This window comes from Corapipo altera, unplaced genomic scaffold (assembly GCF_003945725.1).
Source record: "Corapipo altera isolate COAL_440 unplaced genomic scaffold, ASM394572v1 47, whole genome shotgun sequence".
NCBI classification, from domain to species: Eukaryota; Metazoa; Chordata; class Aves; order Passeriformes; family Pipridae; genus Corapipo; species Corapipo altera.
In genome coordinates this window covers 6,804,002-6,828,239 of record NW_020884897.1, presented here as the reverse complement: position 1 = coordinate 6,828,239, position 24,238 = coordinate 6,804,002, and the positions used below count along the sequence as shown (strand labels likewise).

Here is a 24,238-nt window from a genome sequence, read left to right as displayed (position 1 = left end):
GCGACCAGCACCCTCGACCAAACTGCGACCAGCACCCTCGACCAAACTGTGACCAGCATCCTCAACCAGAGTGTGACCAGCACTCGCACCAACAGGTCCTCCTTTACTTTTACTTTGGACTCATGGGGACCACGTGGGACTCAGCACGGGGGCCAACAAACACCATTTTGTTCATGCTCCAGGGTACTGGGTTACACATCTGAATTTTGTGGGTTGAAACCAACTGTTTGTCCATATAATTATTTTTATTAAATTGTAACTCTGACGTATAATCTTTTCTGAGTTGGGTTCATTTCTCCTGCCGGTTTGCCTTTAAACCAGCACACATGCAAATGAGCATTTATCAAAATATTTCATGCACAATCTCCCTTCAGAAGAAACAAGAAGGTAATAAGAGTACTTTATTTTTTTAAGCTATGAAACAGCTCAGTTATTGGTGTTTTGGTTATGTTTTTACAAGTCTGATGCATGAAATGTACTTGGAGTCTCTAGCTGACGACATGATGTGAGACCTCAAATACTGTGACTTCTGCCCTCAGTAGGCAAACCCAGCTTTAGTTTTGAAAACAGGATAAGTTCAATTGCCTCTGTTGAAGGCAGAGAACCAGATCAAAATGATCAGCCTTCCTGCAGGAGTCAGGAGTAGATCTGCAGATCAGAGGCACTTCTGTGATGCTACTGAAAAGTCGCTGCTCTTTCTTTCCCACTTTCATACTGTACTTCAGAAACATGCACTTGTGTGGCAACAAAGGAGGCAAAGCTTTTCATGACCTTGGAACAAACAAAATGAGCTCTGCTCCTGAGCACAGTGACCTCCAGAGACTTCAATTCTTGAGCTTTCAATCTAGCAAAGCACTCACACTTTAACATATCAGGATTTCTGAAAAACTTCAGAGGTACAGTTGAGTCAGCAGCAGTTTGGACAGGAAAAACATGAAGGCCTGCTCAGGAGCAAGTGGCCCTGCTTCCTTTCTGGTACATATAAAAAAGCAAATCCTGATGGTATTTTAGGGCTTCCAAGTATGATCTTCCAAAGATCCTGTTACTTTTCTCAAAAACTGTGTATTTTCACTTGCATCAAGGACAGCATTTAAAATCCACTCTAGACGACATTTACCCAGTTACAGCAATAAAAAAAGTGAAACACTATGCAGTTACCTTAAACACATTGACTGAATCCCTGCAAGTGTTTTTTTTTAAAACAAGATCAGACATTAGGAAATATTATTGATCAACTGGCTTATTCATTACAGATATTTCTTTAAGTTAGTTATGCCAAAATAAGAGTAGGTCTACAGAAAAGGTCCATTCAAATTCAAATACGATGACATAATTTATTTTTGCATGCTAAGGAGTGTCAAATTAAGACTTTAGAAACTGCATCTTCAACTAAGAAAACAGGCAGAGCAAGAAGTAGGAAATAACATTTATAGGAACAGCAAAGTCTTCAATAGAGAGATCAGTTAAAGTACAGAAATTACTATAACCTGTTGCATAAATTCCCTATTATGCACTGGCTGCCAGATATAACTGTGGCCTGTCATAAAATCTGATTAAATATGCTTGCATTGAGGAAGACTATGGTGAGGCACTTGAAAATACTGGTAGTCAGCAAAATGCACCACTGTAGAAATCTGTCACCACCCTTTCTGGTGTCAGTCATGGAAATCTTCAATACAGAATTTTTACAAATTGGCATTTTTCTGTTTATTAATAGACCTGTATTACTGTTTCTGGGTTTGATGGAAAACAAAACTACTTCATCATGCCACACACTCACAAAAAAATTCATATACAGTACCTAATTTTAAAAAAAATTAAACCCCTTAATTGTAGATGTACATATTTTAAAACAGTTCAAAGCTCTCCCTCTAACTCTGTCCTTCATTGGGAATTAAATGCTTTCATGTAGCAAATTGAGAATGTTCAACTACTATTAGAAAAATCTTTCCTACTGTTCCATTAAACTCATTCATACATTGTTTTTGCTTTTTTGATTTACTAAAAAGAAATTATGAGGGAGACCAGAAGAAAGCTGCTTTTGCATAGTTCAAGTAAAAATCACAGAAAAAGGAAGCAGCATAGTCAAGAACAACTGCAGTCTTCCTTTGAGACCTTCTTTCTTATTACAATAAATAATAACCTTTTGAAGATAAAGGAGACTGATAATTACTCAGCATCATCCCCTAAAAAGAGGAACAATCTGAAGGTAACAAAACAGTTATTTTCACCCATATTAAAGCAAACTAAACATTAACATATTTCAGAGTGTTTAATTTAGTTACAGTCTATTTCACAAGAAAAGAAGATGAGGTTGTTCAAGGTTGAGAGAATATTTATATATTTTTTAAATCTATTAAATTTCCCCTGACTGCTGACCAGAAAAGTCATACCTGATATCTTTTTTTTTCCTTCTTCTCCTTCTCATTCATACATAAATTTGGTTTATTGAATCAGTCACATACCAATTGGAATGGGGGACAGACTTATCAGCAAATAAAATATTGAAGACTTACCATTTACACAGATTTCAAAAGATTTGCAAAGGTCATCTTCAAATAAGCAGCCTAAAAACACAATAGAAAGGTAAAAATTAACACAGGTTTCAAACTGTGGGTAATTAGTGCAGACTGATTAAATTAGACCTATTAAATGCTCAGCAAGAGTCAGACATTTGGTTGGCCTTGGGAGTCTAAATTGGGCAGTACAGAAAGTCCAGAACAGGTCTGACAAAACAGCACTTACTAACTGGCTATATCCAGAACAACCTTTAATGTTGCTCTTCCCCTCATTCCTCTACTGAGGGTTCAGTTTTCTCCATGTTTGTCTCTGTCTTTTATTTGAGGAGCTTTATGTTCTCTTAATTTTGAATACATTGTTATACCACAGCACAGTAATACTGCAATACACTACAAAAACAAACTCTAAGAAACCATAAATTTCCTCAGGACATTGCTACTGAGGTGAGACAAGCCTAGAAATCAGGTATAAATTGATCCAATTAGGCCTGAATTTAGTAACTCCAACCATTGACCATGCCTAGGATACTCAGGAGCATTAACTCTTTGGAGAAAAGCTTAAAAAGTAAGCAATCCCTAGCAACAGCATGATACCTCACAGACAGATGAAAAATCAGTACAGGTCTGTGAAAAAGACCCTAGGATTTTTTTCCATTTAAAGTAGGAATTTTTTTCCAAAACACGTTGCTTTATGGGCCCCTGCTGCTCCAGCTCTACACCTCACCCTAGCAAGTGTGTAGAGCTTGGCAAGCCCAGCTCATTTACTCACATACATCTTCACAGGTGAACTATCCTGTTCCCCTGTGACACTGCTTAGTGTCACCTAACCAGGTACTGAGACACTAGTGATTATCCCTTTTACCCTTAAACAAAACGAGCTCCTGCTGATATTTGTGAGGACAGCACAGAAGTGGGCAAGGTATGTCTCTGCTCTGGTCACTCCACTTGGGGTACAGGGACAAGGACTAAGTACAGCAGCAGCATGAAATATCCTGCTACTCTGAAGGGCACACACTTGGTTGACACAACCAGCAGTTTCTTTATTTTCTGACAAAGATAAAGAGCTAGGACTGGATAAAATCCATGGAATAAAGCTGCATTTTGAACACAGAAACTGCCCTAGAGAATACATTTTCACAATTAAGCCTTTTAACTTCTCTGAAAAATATCTGTAATTTATAAAGTGTTATAGATATAAAACAATCTTGAACTGTTTCACACTTTGCATCAAAAAAAAACCAGCCAGGAGCTTCACCACATCTAAATACATGAGCAAATCCTCTCTCCACAGCCGTCCTACCTCCATGAGAGCACGGAGCACATCAGAGAGTCAAATGGATTAAGTAAGCTGCTCTTATGAAAAGAACTGAAAGGCTCAATACTCTGACTGTGAATTACCTAGCTCCTAATCCTGCTGAAAGAAAATTTGGGGGGGGATAGAATGACTTATGTTGCCTGCATAGCCTTTCAGCAGGTAGCTGTATTAGCACATCATTAAGCCTGAACTAATATGCTGTGTCTCAGCAGGATTGATTAGCACAGGGCTAGGTCTGAGCTAGGCAAGCCCAGCTGCAGGAATTCAAGACATATTGGAGCACCAGCAGAGTTCCTCACATCTATATCACACCTGCCTGCAAAGACCACAAACACATAACCTGAAGCAGATTTACAATATTAACACCAATAAAAGAATTCTCTCATCCTTTTACCCATACCCCAGTAAACTGTGGATATACATTTGGTACCTTTTGAAAGGGAAGTTTCAGATGAGGAAAGCTTCTGCAAGCAGAGTATGGCAGAATGGAATGTGCCTACACAGTACACAAACTGTGGTTTCTAACATGGTTTTGAGACGTGTGTGACTTTGCTCCAGACAAGTCTACTGTACCAACCATTTGGCCTGAAACAGTGTCCAAAAACTCCTGAAGATATCTGATTGCAGCCTTTGTACCGACTGACCCAGCAAAGCAGAAGGATGCCTTAACTGTACATTGACTCCTAAAGAGCATCAGACAAGAATGACAGGCAGTGATCAAAACACCTCATCACAGAGTACAGCACACAGTCTAACTAAAAGCATAGTTAAGATCACTTAAAAAAAAAAAGGAATTGTTGCTGAAAAATAATAAAAGAACATAAAAGACTTCAAGCACTAATATACCCCGGACAAATGAAAGTTATACTTCAGTACTCCTGTTGTCAGAAATCTGAATTTATCTCTTCTAAAGAAAAGTTTTTATGATTAGGAAAAAATCCCTGGTTAAATCTCTCTTCCTTGTTTTCCCAAGAGATTACAAAGAAGTTAAAGCAGAAGTCTGAAATATATGTGTCCAGTGCTGCAGAATTTGTCCTGTGATGAAGGGAAGACAGTCTTGTAATTGATTTCTCATCCTGCAGTGCTGTAGATCCAAAAGGTGTCAGATGACAAATTTCAGCCAGGAATATTTCTAGTGGAGTGGTTCATTAGAGCAGTGACTGGTTCACCCAGACTCTGCTAATTTTGAAGAACCTGGGAGCTGGGATTACAGCCACCTGCTGCCTGCAGCTACCTGTCTGAGGTAGGCCATCCCATAATATACTGATAGTGTCAGAACAGAAAAATACAGATACAAGATTAACAAAATGAGCCTGTTTAGGTACAAAGAAATAAACAGCCAAGCTACCCCTATACAGAACTCTGATATAGCTTTATTGACTAATATGTTTTCCACGAAAAGCACAACAGGAAACTGATTTTATCATGTTTTAGGTTCTCTTTTAATAACAGTTGCCTATTTGATTTGCAGCAAGGCATCTGATACAATTAGACTTGTAAACCTTTGTTCTCCTTGTCTTGGAGAGCAAATTAACAAAGTCAATGGATGGCAAACTGTATCCATGTACGATTACTCTAAAATAGACAAGGACCTCCAAAACTCCTTGAAAAATATTTTGTTTCAAGTTATTTATTGCTGAAGTTTCTTATTATGCATATTTCACAAAACTAGTCAATATGCTAATTTAGCAACTAATTTATCTCTTGTTTTTATTTGCCGTGACAATAAGAAGCATCATATTTCATTTTAAATATCATGTCCCTACTAATAGTAATGGTGATAATAAGTCACCACTGAAGAGTGAAGTGGTATCGTCTCCAAAATACATTTAATTCAGTTCACGCCTTATGGGAACAAAACTACAGTGCATTTTCTATCAAAATCTCCCTGTCACAGATCATCTCCCACTGCACATAAACTATTGATACAATACTTTCAAACTCCCTGCCCTCCCCCAAAAAATAAACCAACAAAAAACCCAACAACACACCAAACCCAAATCCCCAATCTCACTTGACACAGCAGCTCTGAAAAGACAAGTTCTCCATATAATTATCCAACATACATTGCTTTGCTAAATGTTGAATTCAAAGAGGTTTCTCACTTAATTTGCATTGAAGATTCACCTCTTCACTAATATTTGCATGATCCCCTCATCTGAGTAGTGAGAAAGCAGGTCAAAATATTGTATATTACAATACATTTACATGGTACATTATTAAATATCCAAAAAAAGAGATTCCATAGGGCCTTGAAAAATTTTCTGCCTCCCCTTCCTCTCCCTCTACCTGTTTCTCAGACAGGCAGCACAACATAATAAGAAAACACTCTTGCAAATACAGGAGCTAAAAGTTTAAATCTCTTTGTCAAGTTATTCTTCTTGTAAGACACTAATAAAACTACTCCCTTGCTCCTTTTCAACAGGTATACTGCAGTTCTGCTTTCCTTAACAAAAAATAGGAAAGTTTAAATCATACTGGAATATACTGCTTGTTTGGATTTATAAGAGGTGCCTCTGAAGGACAGTCAAGGCACCAGATGAAATCACTTGAACTTCATCTAGAAGAAGCTGTAAAAATTCTCTTATCAAGAAAATATCTTTTTAAAACTTGACTAATCTTTCAAATAGATTATATTATGTTTATTTCTCTGTCCTTTCCTCCAGTTAACCAGTTCAGGATGATTTTACACTAAATGTCTCTTCCAAGAAGGCCAAAAATTCTGTAAGCATTTTTCTAAATTAAAATTAAAAAGTAGTCATAGCCCCTCTTTAACAACAATCACCAAAATAAGGAAACTAACAATAGGCAAGAACTTATCAATTTTTCAGTCAGGAACTGGGAAAATACAAACCTTCTGAATATATTCTGTTGTTGAGAGCTCTCTGCCTCTCCTTTCACTCTCTTCCTACAGCTCTCATGTGAGCACTTAACATCTCCTCACATTTGAAGACCATAACAACCTCACTCCATCACAAAATTTTACCCAGTGTGTGTGTCTTTAATCAAAAGCTGATGGTCATTAACATTTTTAATAGTCCGGAATGAAAGTTCACATTTATCTGTTTCTTTTACATTCGGTTGTAGGCAAGGTAAGGAGACCTTGAAGGGTGAGAACAGCTGAACAGTGCTCCTGAGAGAAGGGGACAAGGGAGCACCTGGGCATGACAATACTGGGCACAGGCTGGGCCTTGTTGGGTCTTTGGTCCCAGCTGTGAATGACTCTTGATAGTGAGCACATGTTTATTTCCCTATAATGGGATCAAGAAATAAGGTCCAAGAATTGCATTTTAAAAGTGCTCAACTCACAAAACTGGGATAGCTCTAACTGAAAAAAATACAAGATAGTGCAAAACAACAATAACAAATGATAATCTGAACTCATTGGTAGCAAGAATCAAACAAGGTTTCTTGCAGAAAACTGATGGGAGAAGTCATCAGGTTGAGAGAGACATTCCTCTCACTAATAGAAGAGTAAGATAAATTTGCTCAGTCTGCTAAAGCTGTGATCTATCCAACACATCCTCAGCTGTCTGCCAAACATGTGTGCTTAACACATCTATAATTACACAAAATTGCAAGAATGGATGGGGAAAATGTATTTTAAGCTGATCACAGGTTTTAAGCAGAGTTCCTCTCAGTTTCCCAAACTCTGGGGTTACACAGGTGAGTAGGTGTGTACACATGTGTAATGGAAGGATATATTCATTATGCAAAACCTATCAATTGCATGTCAAAATGCCACTGTTTCTTTATTTAGTTTCATTTTGACATTCACTGTAATAAAAAATTTGGATATTCCCCAGGCCCCATCTTTTAAATCTCCCTTCTTAGCCCCTTTCTCCTTTGCTCTTTTGTTCCGTTCCAAACTCTGTGGTGGTTTATCAACAACTGCTTGGAATAGTAATTTAACAATGAAAAAAAGTAAATCAGTGTGGTCAAAAATAATATTGAATACTAAGGGGGCTCTGTCTTCTAAGAGAGAAAGCAAGATAAATATACGACAACATAAAAAGTACTAAGCTTTGATCTTCTTTCTTTGCTCCACCTTTTATGTTTTCTGAGTGTAATAGGTGCCTGATGTTTTTGTAATACTGCAAACTCTTGAGAGCTGATTTTTTTTTTTTCTTTTTTAATTGTGTGCATGTACAAAGCCTGGTACAGTGGAGCACTGATCCCTGGTGAAAAATCCAGGCCTTACTCTAATCCAAATTAACAGTCATAAAGATGACAAAAGAAATCCCTGCAGTGGTTAACTGGAGGACTCTGCAATCCTTTACACGAAAAGTTTCCAAAGTAAAGTCTGGAAAGATTTCCCATAGGTGTTGCCATATGGTGCTGACACTTCCTCATCTCAGAATTCCCCTTCTTTCAATCATTTTTCGTACACACTGATTTTGTGTATTGAAATACGACTCCAGCTAGAATAATTCACTGTGGAATAGAGTTTTCATTCAACTAGGAAAAGTGTAAGTATTAAACTTACAGCCAAGATTTACCCCTGAAGCCTCAATGACAGTACATTTTAGTACTTCAATTACCTTCTTTACATCACTTGCCCTTCAACATGTACAGATTGCTGCACTACATAGGCAAAATAGTACAAGAAAGCTGTGATCTATATTATTATTTCTCCCTATGCAAGGGCTGTACTTTGTCCTTTCTGCACTTAGGGGAAAAAAAATTACATCTTTTCCTTTGCATGTAATCAGTCTGAGCATGTTCACCACTGAAGAAAGGAATTGCTTTGTGATGAAAATACTATTAACTTATCTGATTACTGATTCCATGACTGTGATGATGTAGGGCTGTTCTTCTGGGGACCACCGAGGAAAGGTCACTGCTAAGAATAATTGAAGATGTAAGCAGTAATAACAGCTCATGAAGAGAAGAGACACTGAAAGGCCATCACTGAGAAAGCTTCAGAACAGCATTTGTATTTGCCCAGGGCTCAGAAAGCAAGCGGATCATATGGGCGGCATGTGTTTTGGTGTGTCATTTAGTCTTTTTTTCACAGCAAATATTAAAAGAACTTGCATTGCCTCTTCTGAAATATTACAATTCTCTCAATGCTACATTTTCTACTCTGTTTTTTGCTGAGATCACAACTCCCTCACAGGCAAAGGGGGAGCACATATAATACTTAGTTGCATTGAACACAAACAAGCTCTCCCGTTAAATAAAAAAAAAAAGTACATTAACTTATCATTGGAGAATAAATAGAAGATAATTTTAAAACATTACAATTATTACCTCTTAGGATCAAGACTGAAATCTTTTACCTACACACTTTAATTGTGGCAGGAGTGGTCAAATGTGATTTACTCAAGTAACGCAGCCCCAAACAAGAGACCTTTGCCATGTCAGTGTCCCACATTGGGGAAAAAACAGTGTCTCTACAATATAAAATATATGAGTTGTTCCTTCAAAATTACAAACTGTTAATTAAAGTGCTCACAACCTGTAGACAAAATGTGATAAAGATCCAGAGCAGGCCTTCAGTAACTGAGATTCAATACCTTCTGGTCACCAGATGTTAAAATTAAATTCCTGGGCAGTAAACTGAAATTACCCAACACCCACTGAAATCACAACTGTGACTAACCAAAACGTTTTTTGCACTTAGCAGAGAATTTGAAGGCTGAACACCATTGACTCGAAATTAATAATTCCACTTCACTGTTTAAATACATCAACGAGCAGCCTGATCATTTTACCTGCTATTGCCTGTTTGATATCCTTCCCCACAAAATCTATTGGTAGCAAAGCCTTCCAGTGTTATTCACAATCATAAGACATGAAAAAAGTAGCACTGAAGCCCACATATGGCAGAGAATGACATTACCAGCAATGCCTTCCTCAATACCATTGCACACAGACCAGCAAGTATTGCAGTTCAGAGCCCTCTGTAATATATATTCAGTGAAAGAACTACTGTCATCATTATATCTGCCAACCTCATTTTATCATCAGTAGCTGACAATCTATTCCAGAGTACTTGTTTTACAAAATTGCAGTACAGGAGTGAATTCTAAGCCCTAATTATGGCATAATTCTAGATGTCTTCCACAGTGAGGGCTAAGACAAGCTGGGTCAAAGAAGTAATGAACCATCAGCTGGAGGAAACAGGAACTCTCTCTGGGGGTTATAGGCTTTGGAAGGTAGCTCTTTCAGATAAAATATTCCAAAACTCTTACATGGTAAAGAAGCTTTTGTCACATCATCTGAAATAATCAATCTCCAAGAGCCAGAGTCAGTGACAGCGTGTTTTTTTTAAACAGTTCTTTAAAGTCATGCCTCATGTTTTGGGAAAACTCCCATTATGTACATAATCAAAGGAAAGTAAAGAGGTATGTTTATCATTTTCCTCTAACAAGCAGCAAAATTTTCTTTTCATTATTTGTCAGACGTTCTTAATGAGTATCTCCTTGGTGCTTAAAAATACATAACTGGAATTCACAGCAATTTTCCCCCTCTTATGTTGCCTCTAAAAGTAAGTAATTACCCAATATTTAGGGTAATGCTCCTCTCCAACACCATCTTGAACAGACTTCAAAGACATTTCTCACAGAGGACCTCTCTGGTATTGTCTTTTCTGTTCTGATTTACTTAGAAAACAGTGCAGCATCTTTTAACCAATGATGCCTGTGCCAAGATCTGCAGTATGACCAGCGCCTGTCACATAGGACCCCCTCTGTTTTTCTTCCTCAGACTTTTCAGAAATCCCTCTCCTTTTTGCTTCATTTCTATTTCACAGTTAATTTGTGCTGGGTAAATTATCTTGTGGACTTGGCAAAAACAACTTACAAAGGAAAGAAGAATCGTATGACTCAGAGAAGTCTGAAGTGCAAGGGGATAGTTCACAGTCATTTATTGCAGTGAAGTAATTCTGGTCTGGACAGCACCACACATGGGTTTGGGAGCTATACTTAGCAGATGAGCACGAAAGAGGGAGACAGGACCCAAACACTACCCTAAACCTACCTGTTTCTGTGTATCCATGTTGAAGCCTGAGATGCTGAAAATGGTTTAAACTGCTCTTATTGCTATTGTTGGGGAGGGTGTGTGGAAAAACAGCTTCATAGCTTTGTTGTGCATTTCTGAATCCTATTAGAGTGTTAATTTAGAGTGCTGAAATCACCTGTGTTCAGCTCATGAAAGAGACACTGCTATATACTCTTGGCAATTTCTTTAATAAAGAGTTTAAACAGTCCAGAACAATCCACATTAATTATTCATGTGCTGGAGAAAAATAATGAAAGTCAATGAAGAAAGTCACAGTCTCCTGAAGTTCTTGAGGGAAAAAGAATAATATTAGGTAAAATTCAATGGACCATGGCATCAAGATTTATCTACACAATTTACCCTGGGAATCTGAATTGCGAATGAAGCTGCAGCACTCTCTAGTATGGGACAGAGTTATGAGAAACAGGTCACACAAGGACGCTGGTAGCACATCAAAGTTAACAGTACTTACTGAAGATGTCCAAAACTTTTCCCTTTCCACAGAAAGAAAAATGAAAGAATCGTAAAAATGTTTATATATTAGAATTTTTTTAAAAGCTACCAAGAACTCAGCTGCCCAAATCAATCCAAATTATCTCTTGACATACAATCAATCTGCAGCTCCCCGTGACTTTGTTCAAGTCCTGCTGGGCCTGTAGTGTATGGAAGTGCCTACATGGGTGTCATGATGACAAGGGGCAGAATCAGGACAATACTTTTTGTTATGCTTATCAAGAACTAAATCTATCCTGTATTGATTCAAAACTCTTTCCAGACAGATGTTTAAATTCATTCCAGAGAAAATGATCCATTTCTACTTATTTTTCTGAAATTACACCTACTTGAAAGAACCGAGAGTGAATGGTCCTAATTTTGACCAGTAATTGTGCTCTAATTACTCCTGACTCACCCTGATGTAGCCGAGGCTGGCAGCAGAGCCAGCTGTCCCAGAATACATTCTGCTGCTGTCTCTCTGAAGTAGCTCTGCCTGCCCTGTGGGACCTGTGAGATGTTTCTTCCCTAAGCTAGTTGTTGAGAGGCAGCCACCATAATGACACACATCAAGAGAAGTAGTTAAGGAAAAGACTAATGATTAAAGCAATTTGGGGAGGAAGCCAAGAAAATTAGGGATAATTCTGAAACATGACAAATATGATGCATGCTGAGTAGCATCAGAATTCATATTCTGATTCCTTCCTAAACAGTACATGACATACAAAATTTCTCTCTCTCTGGTAAAAAAAAAAAAAAAATCATTAGAAGACTAAACCTCCCAGGTTCTAGAAATTCATCTATTACAGTCCTTTAAATGACAAGAAGGAACTGCCCTGGAGAAAATTCATTTATTTATGACAAAAAACCTGAAGCCTTTCAGGAGTTTATACAGGTAATTTTCATTATTAAGAGTAGTCAAAAGTCACTGCTATATTGTAACCATATAGTCACCAGCTCGCATTAACTGAGCCCCCAGCACCTATTGATTTTGAGAGAACTGAAGTGTCTGAGCAGCTTTGTGGGTTCAAATGCCCATTTTTTGTTGTTGTTGTTCAAGGTTTTTACCTTTGTTACTTTTTCTTTGTAATGTTGATTTCCATATTATGCACTCCTCTCTTCTCATTCCCTAACAGGTTGTGGATATTATTTGCTGCTGAAAACTACCAGGTAGGAGGCACATAATGGAGAAGAGAAAGGAATGGGGATTTTCACATCACTATTCACCAATGGGAAACTTTGTCCCAGCTTCCTCCACTGCTCCACCAAGCTGCTCTGAGCTGCAGAGCTGGTTCTGTCTGCTGAATCCAGGCTCTCACTGATAATGATAATTAGCCCAGAGACTACACAATGAAAAAAGAGTGGGACATATAAATTTCATAAAGAGATTAACAGCATTTACTCTGGAGGCTTCTTTCTCTTTTTTTTTTTTTTCTCTTTTTGGAAATGCAGAGAATGAAGATTGCTGAGGAAACTTAGAAATGTGGAAACAGCAAGACATACAAATTTAGAAGAAAACAGTGAGGAGAGAATCAAAGTTTTACAGAGGCAATCATGAAAACTTCACCTGAAGAAGAAAAATGTAGAAGAAAAGAGGAAATGGGAGAAAATCAGAAGGTCTTAGGAAGTGCAGGAGAATAACCTCCACGTAAACGCCTGTAATGCACGATGTGTTAAAAGTGATAAAAAGTCCAAAGTACGGAGATAAGCCATGGCAGAGATAAGAAGAGCCCTTCGTTCTCCTGCTAGCATGTTACACTGATTTTACAGGCTGCTGCCTTGGGATTTCAGGGAGTTTAGTAGAAGGGAACTCTCTTATTTCTTGGAGGCATCCTGAGAACATAAGTTGTTTTACAATAATCCCTTTGATAGTTTTGCAAGTTGATCCCCAAGTTTCATTAATTGAGGGCTGGATTTAATTTTTTTTTCTCCAAAAAATCCTTGATATTAATATTTTATGAAGTTCCAGACATGAGTCTTCAGTCTACAGTTGACTGTGAGTTGACCAGCATTTGCATAATTCTGTGAGACATGATATTCAGTGAGGTTTAGAATCAGTCTGGCACCTCATATGGGAGCCCTCTTAAGAATTCTTAAATTATTTTAATGAACTAGTATTATTCAAAAAAATATTTTTTTCCCTTCAGGATTTGAACTTCAGCCAAACCATTAAACCATAATCTTTAAAAGTATACTTGGAGACTTTCTATTTGATGAATATATTACAAATCTAATCTTGTGTTGTTTCTGAATGTAATACTCTGCAGACAGTAATGAACAATGTGTATGCAGTGTTATGTACATCAATGCAGTGTTTACAAAAAATCCTAATTATAAAAAATTATATAAAAAAAGGCAAGAAATAAATCACCCTAAAAAACCAAAGCTTTGTGACCTTAAATCTCTATTCTACAAGCTATGCATCATGCAGCCCAAGTACAGGAACAAGGATATTAAAATTATGCCCAGATGAGTAAATGAGTCGGTTTTTCACAGTGCAACCTCATTTGAAGTGTTCTTTCAAAACAACATGAGACTGCAACAAGAGTGCCTGAAACTCTGAAATTTTTTCATTAATGGTATCTTAAAAAAATGCGAAATGTGATGTGTTATTACACACTACTCTGTACAAGATAAAAATACACAGCTACTTTTCCTTTAGCTGTGTTAAGAATAAAACTTAACTATCAAATTCACACCAAGCACTGGCCTTTTTTGAGAAGGTGACTTTAGTTTCCTACAGACAGCTGGAGAGTATCAGGTCAAGGACCAGAACAATAACCACTGTATATACAGTTCTCTTCCTTTTGCATAATTTCATGGAGCGGCACATGGGGAAAAAATTGGTGCTCATGGAATATGAGCTGTATTGTTATTCTGCTGTTGAAAAACATGCACTGGGAGACTCTTGGCTGGAATCTGGCTTGGGTTAGGCTCAGGATTTTTACAGCTAAGAGGTTTTGTCTATCAATTCAACTTCCCTGTAGCTGTTAATGTAATGTCAGAACAACAAAACCAAAAACCACTTTGTGCCACTTCCTGTTTAATTGCCATAAAGGCTTTTTAGCAATTTTGCATAACTAAAACCATGAAGTTAATGGGTGTAGGTTCCATGAAAAAACAGTCCCCAGAGCGGCCCAGGTCTGCTGGAGTATTGCATCAGAGCAACCCGGTCATTCATCTTCCTAATTTAGACAGAGTATGAGGACAGGGAGTGACTGTGATGGAATGGGAAAGAGCTGCCTGTGGCTGACCGTGTAGAAGTACCTGCATCCCCCCAACCTCCCAGAAAATCCTCACTTTCCTTATGTTCACCAGCTCTGTGCACTGACACATGATAATGTAATAACACATGATTTGTGTAAATCTGGGTTAAAGATAGAACACAGGTAAAAGGTAATTACTGCTCATTTAGTCTTGCTCTTAGTAGTAATTCTTTATTTCATAAGAGATATGAAAGTATCTGAATGCTTTTAAACAACAATTGGGTATTGGAGCCTTCAATCAACCCAAAAACTCCCCAAGCCTTTACCTGCAGTGTCAATAAAACCTTTGAGAACACTGTAACTTTGCTCCAGTCTGTTCTCTTCTGTGCTCTCCAGCACACCTCCCTGGCCTGCCCAACCTCCTGGACTGTATAGTTCACCAGCAAGGACCTTATGGGCAGGACAGTGAATTTAGGCCATGGGTTATCCCACCAGCCACTGCCTTTCCACATATATGAACACCTTTACTGCTACTACTAGTCCAGCGTAGGACTACAGGACGCTAAGAGTCAACCTTGGGAAAGATGACCCAGTCTTTTTTTCCTCTCACAATGCACATAGCTCACTTCACAACATTTGTATTCCCAGATGGATAACCGACTCTTTACCCTGAAGAAGTTTAAAAAAAAGCAACTGAAATATATCAGAAGAAAAAAACTTACTAGTTCATTACTTCACAGAAGCTTTTTAATATAATTTTTACGAAAATATCCTAAGAGATTTAGGGTGACTCACAAATGCCTAAAAATATGGAAGCTATTTTCCTCCTGTGTTCTTTTCTCTTTATGATGAAGGGAAGCTAAAAGTAATTTGCTTTTGTTTCTTGTTACTTTCTGCTTAGTTTCTACCCTCTCTTTCTGGTGAGAATAATAACGTACATTATGTTTTCCCTCGCACAGCTCCTGGGTGTGCAGCGCCTGCACCAGCAGGAGGCACGGCAGCCAAAAGCACGAACCAAGAGCTGCAATTACAGATCAAAGATGATTGCTAATCTCTCTAACTGCTACATCTTAGTTCTCCCACTTTCAGTCAGTGCCATGCACTCTGCAAATCAGGATCAATGTTTGTCTTCGAAAACTACAGGTATATATATATCTGTATTATACCTGTGTGGATGCACATATATTAAGCATGTTTATATGATACATGTTTCAAGTGCATATTCTTATTCATTATAATTGTTATTATTGCTATAATTATAACAAAATAAGGTTGAAGATTGTTGCCAAAACATTGGCGTCTGGTGCCATTTGAGAGATCACAGACTAAGACTCACACAGCACTGAGGGATGTGGTACAGGGCTTGGGGGAAATTCAGTCCTTTCTAGAGTGTCAGGGACATTAGGCAGAATACCAGAATACCCACAGCACCTGAAACACAAGGTGTCCTTTGTAGGCAAGTCTGAATCCAGACTTCTTTTCTAATATGGTCTAAGTGAGCCATGCCATAAAATTCATATTTTTGTCAGCTGGTCTTGCAGGTTTCACTGTAGTCATCTTAAAAGTAAATGTCAACTGCATAACTACTGGGTTACCTGAGATGAGACCCCTCTACTGTCTTCTTTGAGATGTCAAAAACCAAAAGTCTACCTCTTCAAAACTGGTAATTTTGATATTTAAACTGGATATTTAAACTCCATCGTTTAAATATCTTTTAAAAATACATATTCAGAGGATACAAGGGCTCAAGAGGAAGGAGGAACTAAAAAGGAGGCACTGGACATTGTACTTAACTGCTTCATGAGGTTTCAAGGTTTGCTGAATGTCTCCATTTGACACTGGTTCTGCTGGCATTGTAACCTTGGCTTGCCTGCTCCTCTGTGCCTCATTTTTCAGTGTCACAGGGGGTCATATTTCCACAATATAGAGTGAAACAGTCACCAAGGGAATAACTTGTTCCTAGTATAGGCACTGACATGCCTCCACTGATTTTTGAAGTGAGAAATTTGGATGCTAAATGTTCAGGACAGGGACAGGAATTAAAGCAAACTGGGCACATGCTCTTGCTGCATTACACAAGAGGTACTGTTCCTCTAAGAAATTAGGAATAGAAAAGTGAAGCAGCCTTTCTTTCTACTTGATAAAGAAGAAATATGCTTTCCCTTCCCTATATTTTGTTCTAGTCACACAGAATGCCTTCTGTTATTTATAAGCAAGTTTGTGAATCAGAAACAACTCCAGGCTGAAAAGCACATCATTTAGTCTGGAATTATGATGGTAGAGATGAGGGCCTAGGACAAGAGACAGTAACCCCACCTTGGCTTTTAAAAGAGAAGGTAGAAAACAGCTAAATAAAGCTTTGTATTATATTTTTAGGATCCACTCCTAAAAATACTTGAAATTATCTAAATATTGTTGAATATTTTTACAAAAAGAAGTCTAAAACATGAAGATTTTCCACAGAGACCTAAGGCTCAGAGATGCAGTCACCATGTCAGGTCACTGGCACACAGTGAAAGACAAGTTTGTGAGATGAAAACAAATCTAATGGGTTTATTTTTAAACATAAGGATTTCATAATGAATACTCAGCAAGACAGCTGCAGCCTAAAATTCATCCAGGACTCAGCCAGGAATGGCTTCAAATAATAATTGCATACATGAAAAAATCCAGAACATTACTCAGTCTGCCTCTAGACTATGCATTTGGGATTATATATTTTGTTGTGTGTGTTATCTATAGCTAAACAGTATTTAAAGGTAGTTTAGAAAAATTAAAAAAAAAAAAGCCTCTGGAAGCACTAAGATTTTTGATTCCAGAAACATTCACCTACCACTCGAAAATGTCCATCTCTGGAAGTAAGGTAATGATTTAGAAACTTTTTCTTGCGGTATTTTCTCCTTCCAGCTCAATGGAAAGGTAGATTATTATTCTGTACTTGTTCAGTCAATATTGGAACTGAAATTATTTTATTTATCTATTTTAATTGCATTTACCCTACCTATACTGGTTAATTTAAGAACAGAGGGATAAAAGAAATTAACACTTTAATCTTCCTTGCATTGCTATTTAATCACTGTAAAATCATGGGGTAATAAACCAGTCTGTGGAGAAGCACACACACACACACACACACACACACACACACACACACATATACACACAAAAGAAAAAGTAAATAAGTTACAAAATGGAATAACAATTAGCATATTTTTAGACCATCATCTATTCTGGTAATAATCAGACTTAAAAAATTACAAGATTTCATTCATTCCCCAGACATATCTCTTTTCAAAATATAAACTTGGGTGTCACTAATTGAATTATACATTCTGCACAGAACAATACGAGGCTCTAATAGTAACACAGAAAGCAGGTATGAAACTAGAGATTCTGGTTATCTAAAACTAACTTAGTTCAGAACGTAAATTTTCAGATTGACAAGTGCAAGATTCATTCTCTATTTCTGTGCCCCACTGCATCTGAGTCCCTGAATGATCTCTAAAGAAAAAGCGTGAAGGAGCAGAACTGTGAGCCTATTTCAAGCCTATTTCAAGTACTGTAGGAGTTTGACAGTATTTCATTTTTCAACATATGCTAAAACACCGTGGGATGACTTTTAGCTTCTGCAGCTTCGTGCAGATAAATATGGCTAGATAGGATCTGGATGCTTCCTGCAGTCAGAGGGATGTAAGCACAGCACCAGCAGGTTCCTCTCTGCAGTGAGGTCATTACAGAGATCAGCAAGGTAGGAGCCCTCCATAACCAGTCATGGCAGCTGGAATCCAAGCACAAAGAAACAGAGACCATATTCAAGCTCATTTGCCCTGTCCACAAAAAAAGGGCTACCCAGGATCTGAATTGTACTTTACTATAGCAGGCCAGTTCACTCGGGGCCAATACCTCAAACACTGCTGGATGACTGATTTATGATGACTAACCAAAGATGTTTCATTTTTAATAAAGTCTGAAGAAATAATGAGAAAGGAAAAAAGAAAATTCCTGTTATGTGACCCAGTTCAAGCTTAACTCTGTCTATGCTATTCCTGCACACTGAACTTTTTGCTCCCATTTTGTTTCCTGTTCTTCTGCTCTGTTGGAGGCAGCTCTGTCAACCATCTCCAGCTGAGACCTTTTCAATTTCCATACTCCAAGGGCTCTTTTATATCTCCTCCTTTCAACAGAAGGAAACACAGGCAACAGACAGAATGTTTTTCTTCCCCTTTTATGACTGTTGCCATTTGGTCAACTGAGGTGGCACCGATAGCACAATAAAACCAATAGCATGAAACTTAACGGGTCCCACAATAGCATGCAAATTTTAAGAACATCAGGCTGGCCATTTCCATGGGGGAGTTCTTTCTGGATCTGGATTCTGGCTCTGAAAGCGGCCGTCAACAGATGTTCAGGGAGAGAGCATCAGAAAACTGTTCCAGTGAGAGGCAAGGCGCTGTTCAAAAACCTGGAGTTAGAGGCTGTGTCTGGACTGTTATGTCTGAAAAGTATCAATTCCCCTCCAGGGCTCATTTACTCCTCTGGTTTCCACGAGACTTTTCAAAGCCCTAGTGACAGTCAGGTAAATAAATATTATCCGCTTTTAACAGGCAGAAGAAAATGTGTTATATAATGTGTGCCAGATGTTGTGAAAACTAAGCAATTAACAGACCTAGTAGTGGTCTATGTGCCACTTGTGTATCTCATTTTGCCTTAAAGATCTTACAGTCTAGACAGATGGCACAAAATACTCCAGCAGAACAGAAGAGTGTATAGCCTGACACTTGGAGAAGTTTTGGGGTTGTTTTGGTTTAGTTTTTTTAATACAGGAGTAAGTAACTGCTTTCTTTTTCTTCTGTTTTAATGCTTTAGGCCTTCTGGTTCCTTGTAACTGATACAACACTGTTAGACCAAAATGCTTCCCTGTTTTACTTTCTCAGTACATTACCTTTCCAACATAAAATAGTTAGACATGGTTTTAAGCCATCAGCAGGAGATGAACCACTATAAAGGCCAGAAAGCAGTGCAATCCTCACTGCAGCCCAACCAATTAATCAGTAAAGTGAATATATTATTTTCTTATTCTTCAGTCATAAGTAAATTCTAAGGTATAAAAGAATCAAATACTATAATTTAGGCTAGGCTGGAAATCAGGTTTAAGCATGTTTAACCTTTCTACCTCTAAAAAGTAATTTCTACTTTCAGTTACTCCAAAAACAGACTTCTGGGATTTAAATACCAAGGACATTTAGGTGGGGTATGATATTTTGTCCTCCAATGAGGAAAGCTATGCAAACATACACAGATTATAGCAACCAAAAGCATTTTTCATGCTAATGAAATTTTCTTCCTTTATGCGCAAACAATATTTTCAACTTGAGTGTGTAAAAGAAAAAAAAACAAACAACAAAACAACAAGAATTTTATGATTTCATTTACCTAAGCAGTAATGTGTATCCAAAGGAAAACACGTAGTTTTACTGCTCTTTGAACTACTGTAAAATTTCTGACTTTTCCTTTCCAGTAGGCAAGTACATGAACATATATATCCATTTTAAACATCTGAAAGGACTTGCCACAGTTTTACCAAGCAGGTGAATCTTCTTGGAAGTACAGAACTTACAGTTTAAGCTCTAGAGATTAAAGTTTTGGAATGTATTAGCATGTGATAAAAGGGGTCAAGAACAAACCTTTTATATTCCCCCCATAACCAGTGTCACCTGCTCTCCTATAAAAGCCCTCAGTTTTCTTCTGCATTGCTTTGCAAATTTTATGTGAGTAGAATCTTTTCAATACATCTGAGGATTAATTAATACTGCCAGTTTACATCTAAAGCATAATATGCAATGTTTATAATTGTGCACTAGAGGTCTATCACTTTTTGGAAAGACAATTTATCCTACCAAAAGCACAATGCACTTAACTGTAGCAGTGCTGAGGAAAAATGCCAAAGGTATGAGAGTTGCCTGCAGTTGCTTGTATTCAGCTTTTCATATGACAGTTAATGGCAACCATAACTGCAAACCTCATTGCAATAATAGTTACAACTTACATATGGATTGAGAAAAAAAAAAAGTATCCGAATGTGTATTTCCAGCTAAGCAACAAAATAATTGCTGGCATCTGTGTTACATCTGTGTTTGCTCAAGAGATTTCAGATCTTCAAGTGCAACCAAACTTACTGTATTTAAACAAGCAAGCAAGACTCTCACCTTGGAAAGGGATAGAATATATTCATAATGTGCTTTTCACAGCACTCACAACAATCTCCCTCAGCAGGAGCCTCTCACCCATGGAAAAAAACAGTGGATAATATTTACACTGATTAATGTTTGTGCCTTCCCCGTTCCACTCACAAGAAATTCCCATTCTGCAGAGGATGACTTTAGGAAAATGATACGTCAGCTCCTTCATTTTTTTGAGCATTAGTGGTCATTTTGTCACCTGATTAGAATTATGTTTGAGAACACTGGATAAAAGGCATAACATTTTATTATCAGCAAACACAGCCTGCTTGAACTCCACCTGTTTTTAGCCTCTTGCGCTATTAATCAGCAGCATGGATCCCCACCAGGATAACAAGACCAAGCTCCTGACAGTCGCCAAACAAGAAATGGAACAGAAAGCACAGCGTGAGCAAACTGAAGGTGACAGCCATAATACAGGAAACAAAACAGACACGGAGAGAGCCTTGCTCTGCAGAACGAGCACAACACAAACTTTGCATGTTTACCTTCCCTGTAATAACTGTGAGCAAGTGATCAGAAACCAAAGGAGAAAAGCTTGTACTAAACTCAAAATTAGCTGATCAAAAGAAAAAAAAAAAAAAAAAGGAGTCTGGAGGAGTGTTAAATTAAAGCAAGAGTATTATTCAGTGCTTTGAGAGAAAGGATGATCACCCAGAAATTTGAAACCAAGGATCAAATTATCCATGTGTAAGAAGCCTAAGTGCTACAGCAGATTATTTTATGATTTTTAAGAAATGCTTAAAAAGTTAATTTGCTTTTAGTTGATAGTGAATGAAAAAAAATACTCAAAACTCAGTTTACTGTTGTTTAAAAAGACTTCATTGAGGGTCTTACCTCCATCTTACAGCTATATTACCTCCAGACTTTCCTGCATACTGGCTACATTTCATGGCACACATCATTTGTGCAAACTGAGATAAATAATAAAGAGAAAAATGGAAGATTTTACCTGAACTCTAGTAACTCTTTTCTTCATAAATACATAACCAAAATGCAAGCAATTTTGTGTTGAGCATTGTTTTCATCTTGTATTTTTTTTCATGCAAAGTTTGACTTCTAAAATAAAAATTAAAAGGGGTTTTCATTACCTTGTACAGTTTACTCCTAAACAGTCCTCACAAACAATATACTACTTGAATGAAACAACACCACATGCTAAGAATAGCAGAAATGAAACATTGAGGGTCATAAATGATACACATATTTTGAGCACAAGTCAGAAGGAGTCTTACCACAGGCTTCTGTCTTTAAACTGAATGTGCACTATACATTTTCCTGTCATCTTGGCATGAAAGGAGACTTTCAAAAGAAAAATTTCTAGTTAAGGCTTTTTTGTAAATGAAGTGTTTTAAAGCTCATCTTGATTTAATTAATCTGTATAGTTTTCAGGTGTGCAAGAAGTTAGATACCATAGATTCAACTACTTTTCACGCCAAGGGGAAAAATTACTAAATAAATAAAGAGATAAGTTCTCTGCTCTGCTAGAGAAAGAAATGCTTAATGAATCCAAGGTTATTTAAAATATTTACAATCTAAGTAAACCTTCACCAGTCACCCTAGAAAGTTCTTAAATTGCCAGGTGGCAATACATCTGCACACATCTTTTCCTCCAGAAAAAAAAGGATGTAGAGGGCATCTTTGCCATCTGTCACTTAACACCACCATCCTAATTGGCTAGGAATGTCTTTGTGAGTTCTTTGGTGCTAGGTTGCGTACTGGAATTCTGATAAATTACCCCAAATTGTGCACTTCATTAGCATGTATGTGTACTTCTCCCAAATCCCAAATTGGGTAATAATATCTGCATTTGATTATAGCACTTTTTATCCATGAAGAAGAGGGTCAACATGTCATCTGAAAGAGGTAACAGGATATCCAAGACTTTGAGAGGCCTTCTGAGCCCTCAGCTACTATATGCTTAAACTGAATTTCCTCTTCCCTTTCTGCTCACTGCACAGGGTGGAAAACAATATTCAAAATATTGAAATTACCACTGGAGGTTAACTCCTAAAACAACAGACTACAAGGGAAACGGAGTAGGAATGGACTGAATACATTATAGACAGCCTGGCTGCCTTAAGGAAGAAATTTTGTCTGACAGTGAGCCCCAGAGTTGTCATGGCACCATTGAAAATAAAAAGAACAATCACCTGCAACTCCTATGCTTACATTTCTTGGGCAGTAACAGGAGGTAGACTGCACACCAATGTCTTCTCAAAGCCCATTCCCTCCTCTTTTAGAAGAGAAAGCATCTACATTTGTATAAATATGTGCAAGTCAGCAGTAAGGACAATTTGCTTCAACAATAAAAGCCTCATGAACAACAGCTCAGTTTTTAGAGACTCTTCTACAAAAGAAGAGTAATTAAGACATTAACAAAAAAGTGCTGTCTCCCAGGCAGCTGCCACAACTCTGTAACCACCAGGCTTCAGGCCAGGGCAGCTTTGAGACAGTGTCCATTGTTCTGACAAATAATCTCCTCTGCTCTATTAACAAGGAAAATGCATCCAGGCTCATCCTGTTGGGCTGTTCCACAGCACAGGAGAGTGCAGCCTCCTCACACCTTCATGGTTACAGGAATAAACAGCAGTTCCTGAAATGGTAATTCCCCCTCAGAGTTAACCCAAAGGACAACCACAGGCCCTACAGAGCCCACAGGTCTCAGCCCTTGGCATTATATTACTGGACACCAATGTGGGAAAGCTGGAGAGGTTAAATTGCACTGAATTATCAGCAATGCAGGTAACTGCAATTGCTTCAGTTCAGACAGGAATGTTCTCCTACTGTTCTCACAGCCTGGCTGAAGTCAGCACTTGACTGAAGACCAGATGGCTAATCCCAAAGCCAGAAAAGAGGAAGGAAGTCTTTTGAAGAATATGCAATTTTTTCCATTAAAGTAGTGTGCAGAAGTTCCAATACAGAGAATAATGCTTTAACAGTGAGCCCCTTCCTAGCATGTCTCAGGGAAAATACACATTAATTGCACATTAGCATTTCTGTAAATTTAATTTCCAGATATTCATTAAATCAAACTTCTGAACGTTAGAGTGGTAGATGTGACCATGTAACCTTAAATAAAGTCTTACTCACTGAAGAGAGATTGAGAGAGAGATCTGGGGGAAAATGGTCTCCAAGTACATAATTAAAACACTATCACAGTGTATGTGTGCAAAGGCAGAAACTTAAAAATAGGTGGTTTTTTCCATCTTAAAGTGCCCAATGCTGCAGGCAAAGACTTGCCACATGGAAGAACTATTGCACAAAGAAGGTTAATGTTGTCCTGAGCTACATTTAGGGAGTGTTGTCAGTAGGTTGAAGGGGTGATCCTTCCTCTCTACTCAGCATTGGTGAGGCCACGCCTGGAGTACTGGGTCCACTGCTGTGCTCCGCAGAGCATGGACATACGGGAGAGAGTCCTACTAAAAGTCACAAGGATGATCAAGGGACTGGAGAATCTCT

At 37.9% G+C, this 24,238-nt stretch overlaps 1 protein-coding gene across 1 annotated transcript in view; it reads right to left on the bottom strand.

The window, feature by feature from the left end:
* PTPRN2 (protein tyrosine phosphatase, receptor type N2) overlaps positions 1-24,238 on the bottom strand; it is a 648,310-nt gene that overhangs the window by 579,757 nt on the left and 44,315 nt on the right. Inside the window, exon 2 of the mRNA XM_027648381.1 lies at positions 2,517-2,567. Within this exon, the coding sequence (XP_027504182.1) occupies positions 2,517-2,567 (51 nt within the window). The remainder of the gene's footprint in view (positions 1-2,516; positions 2,568-24,238) is intronic.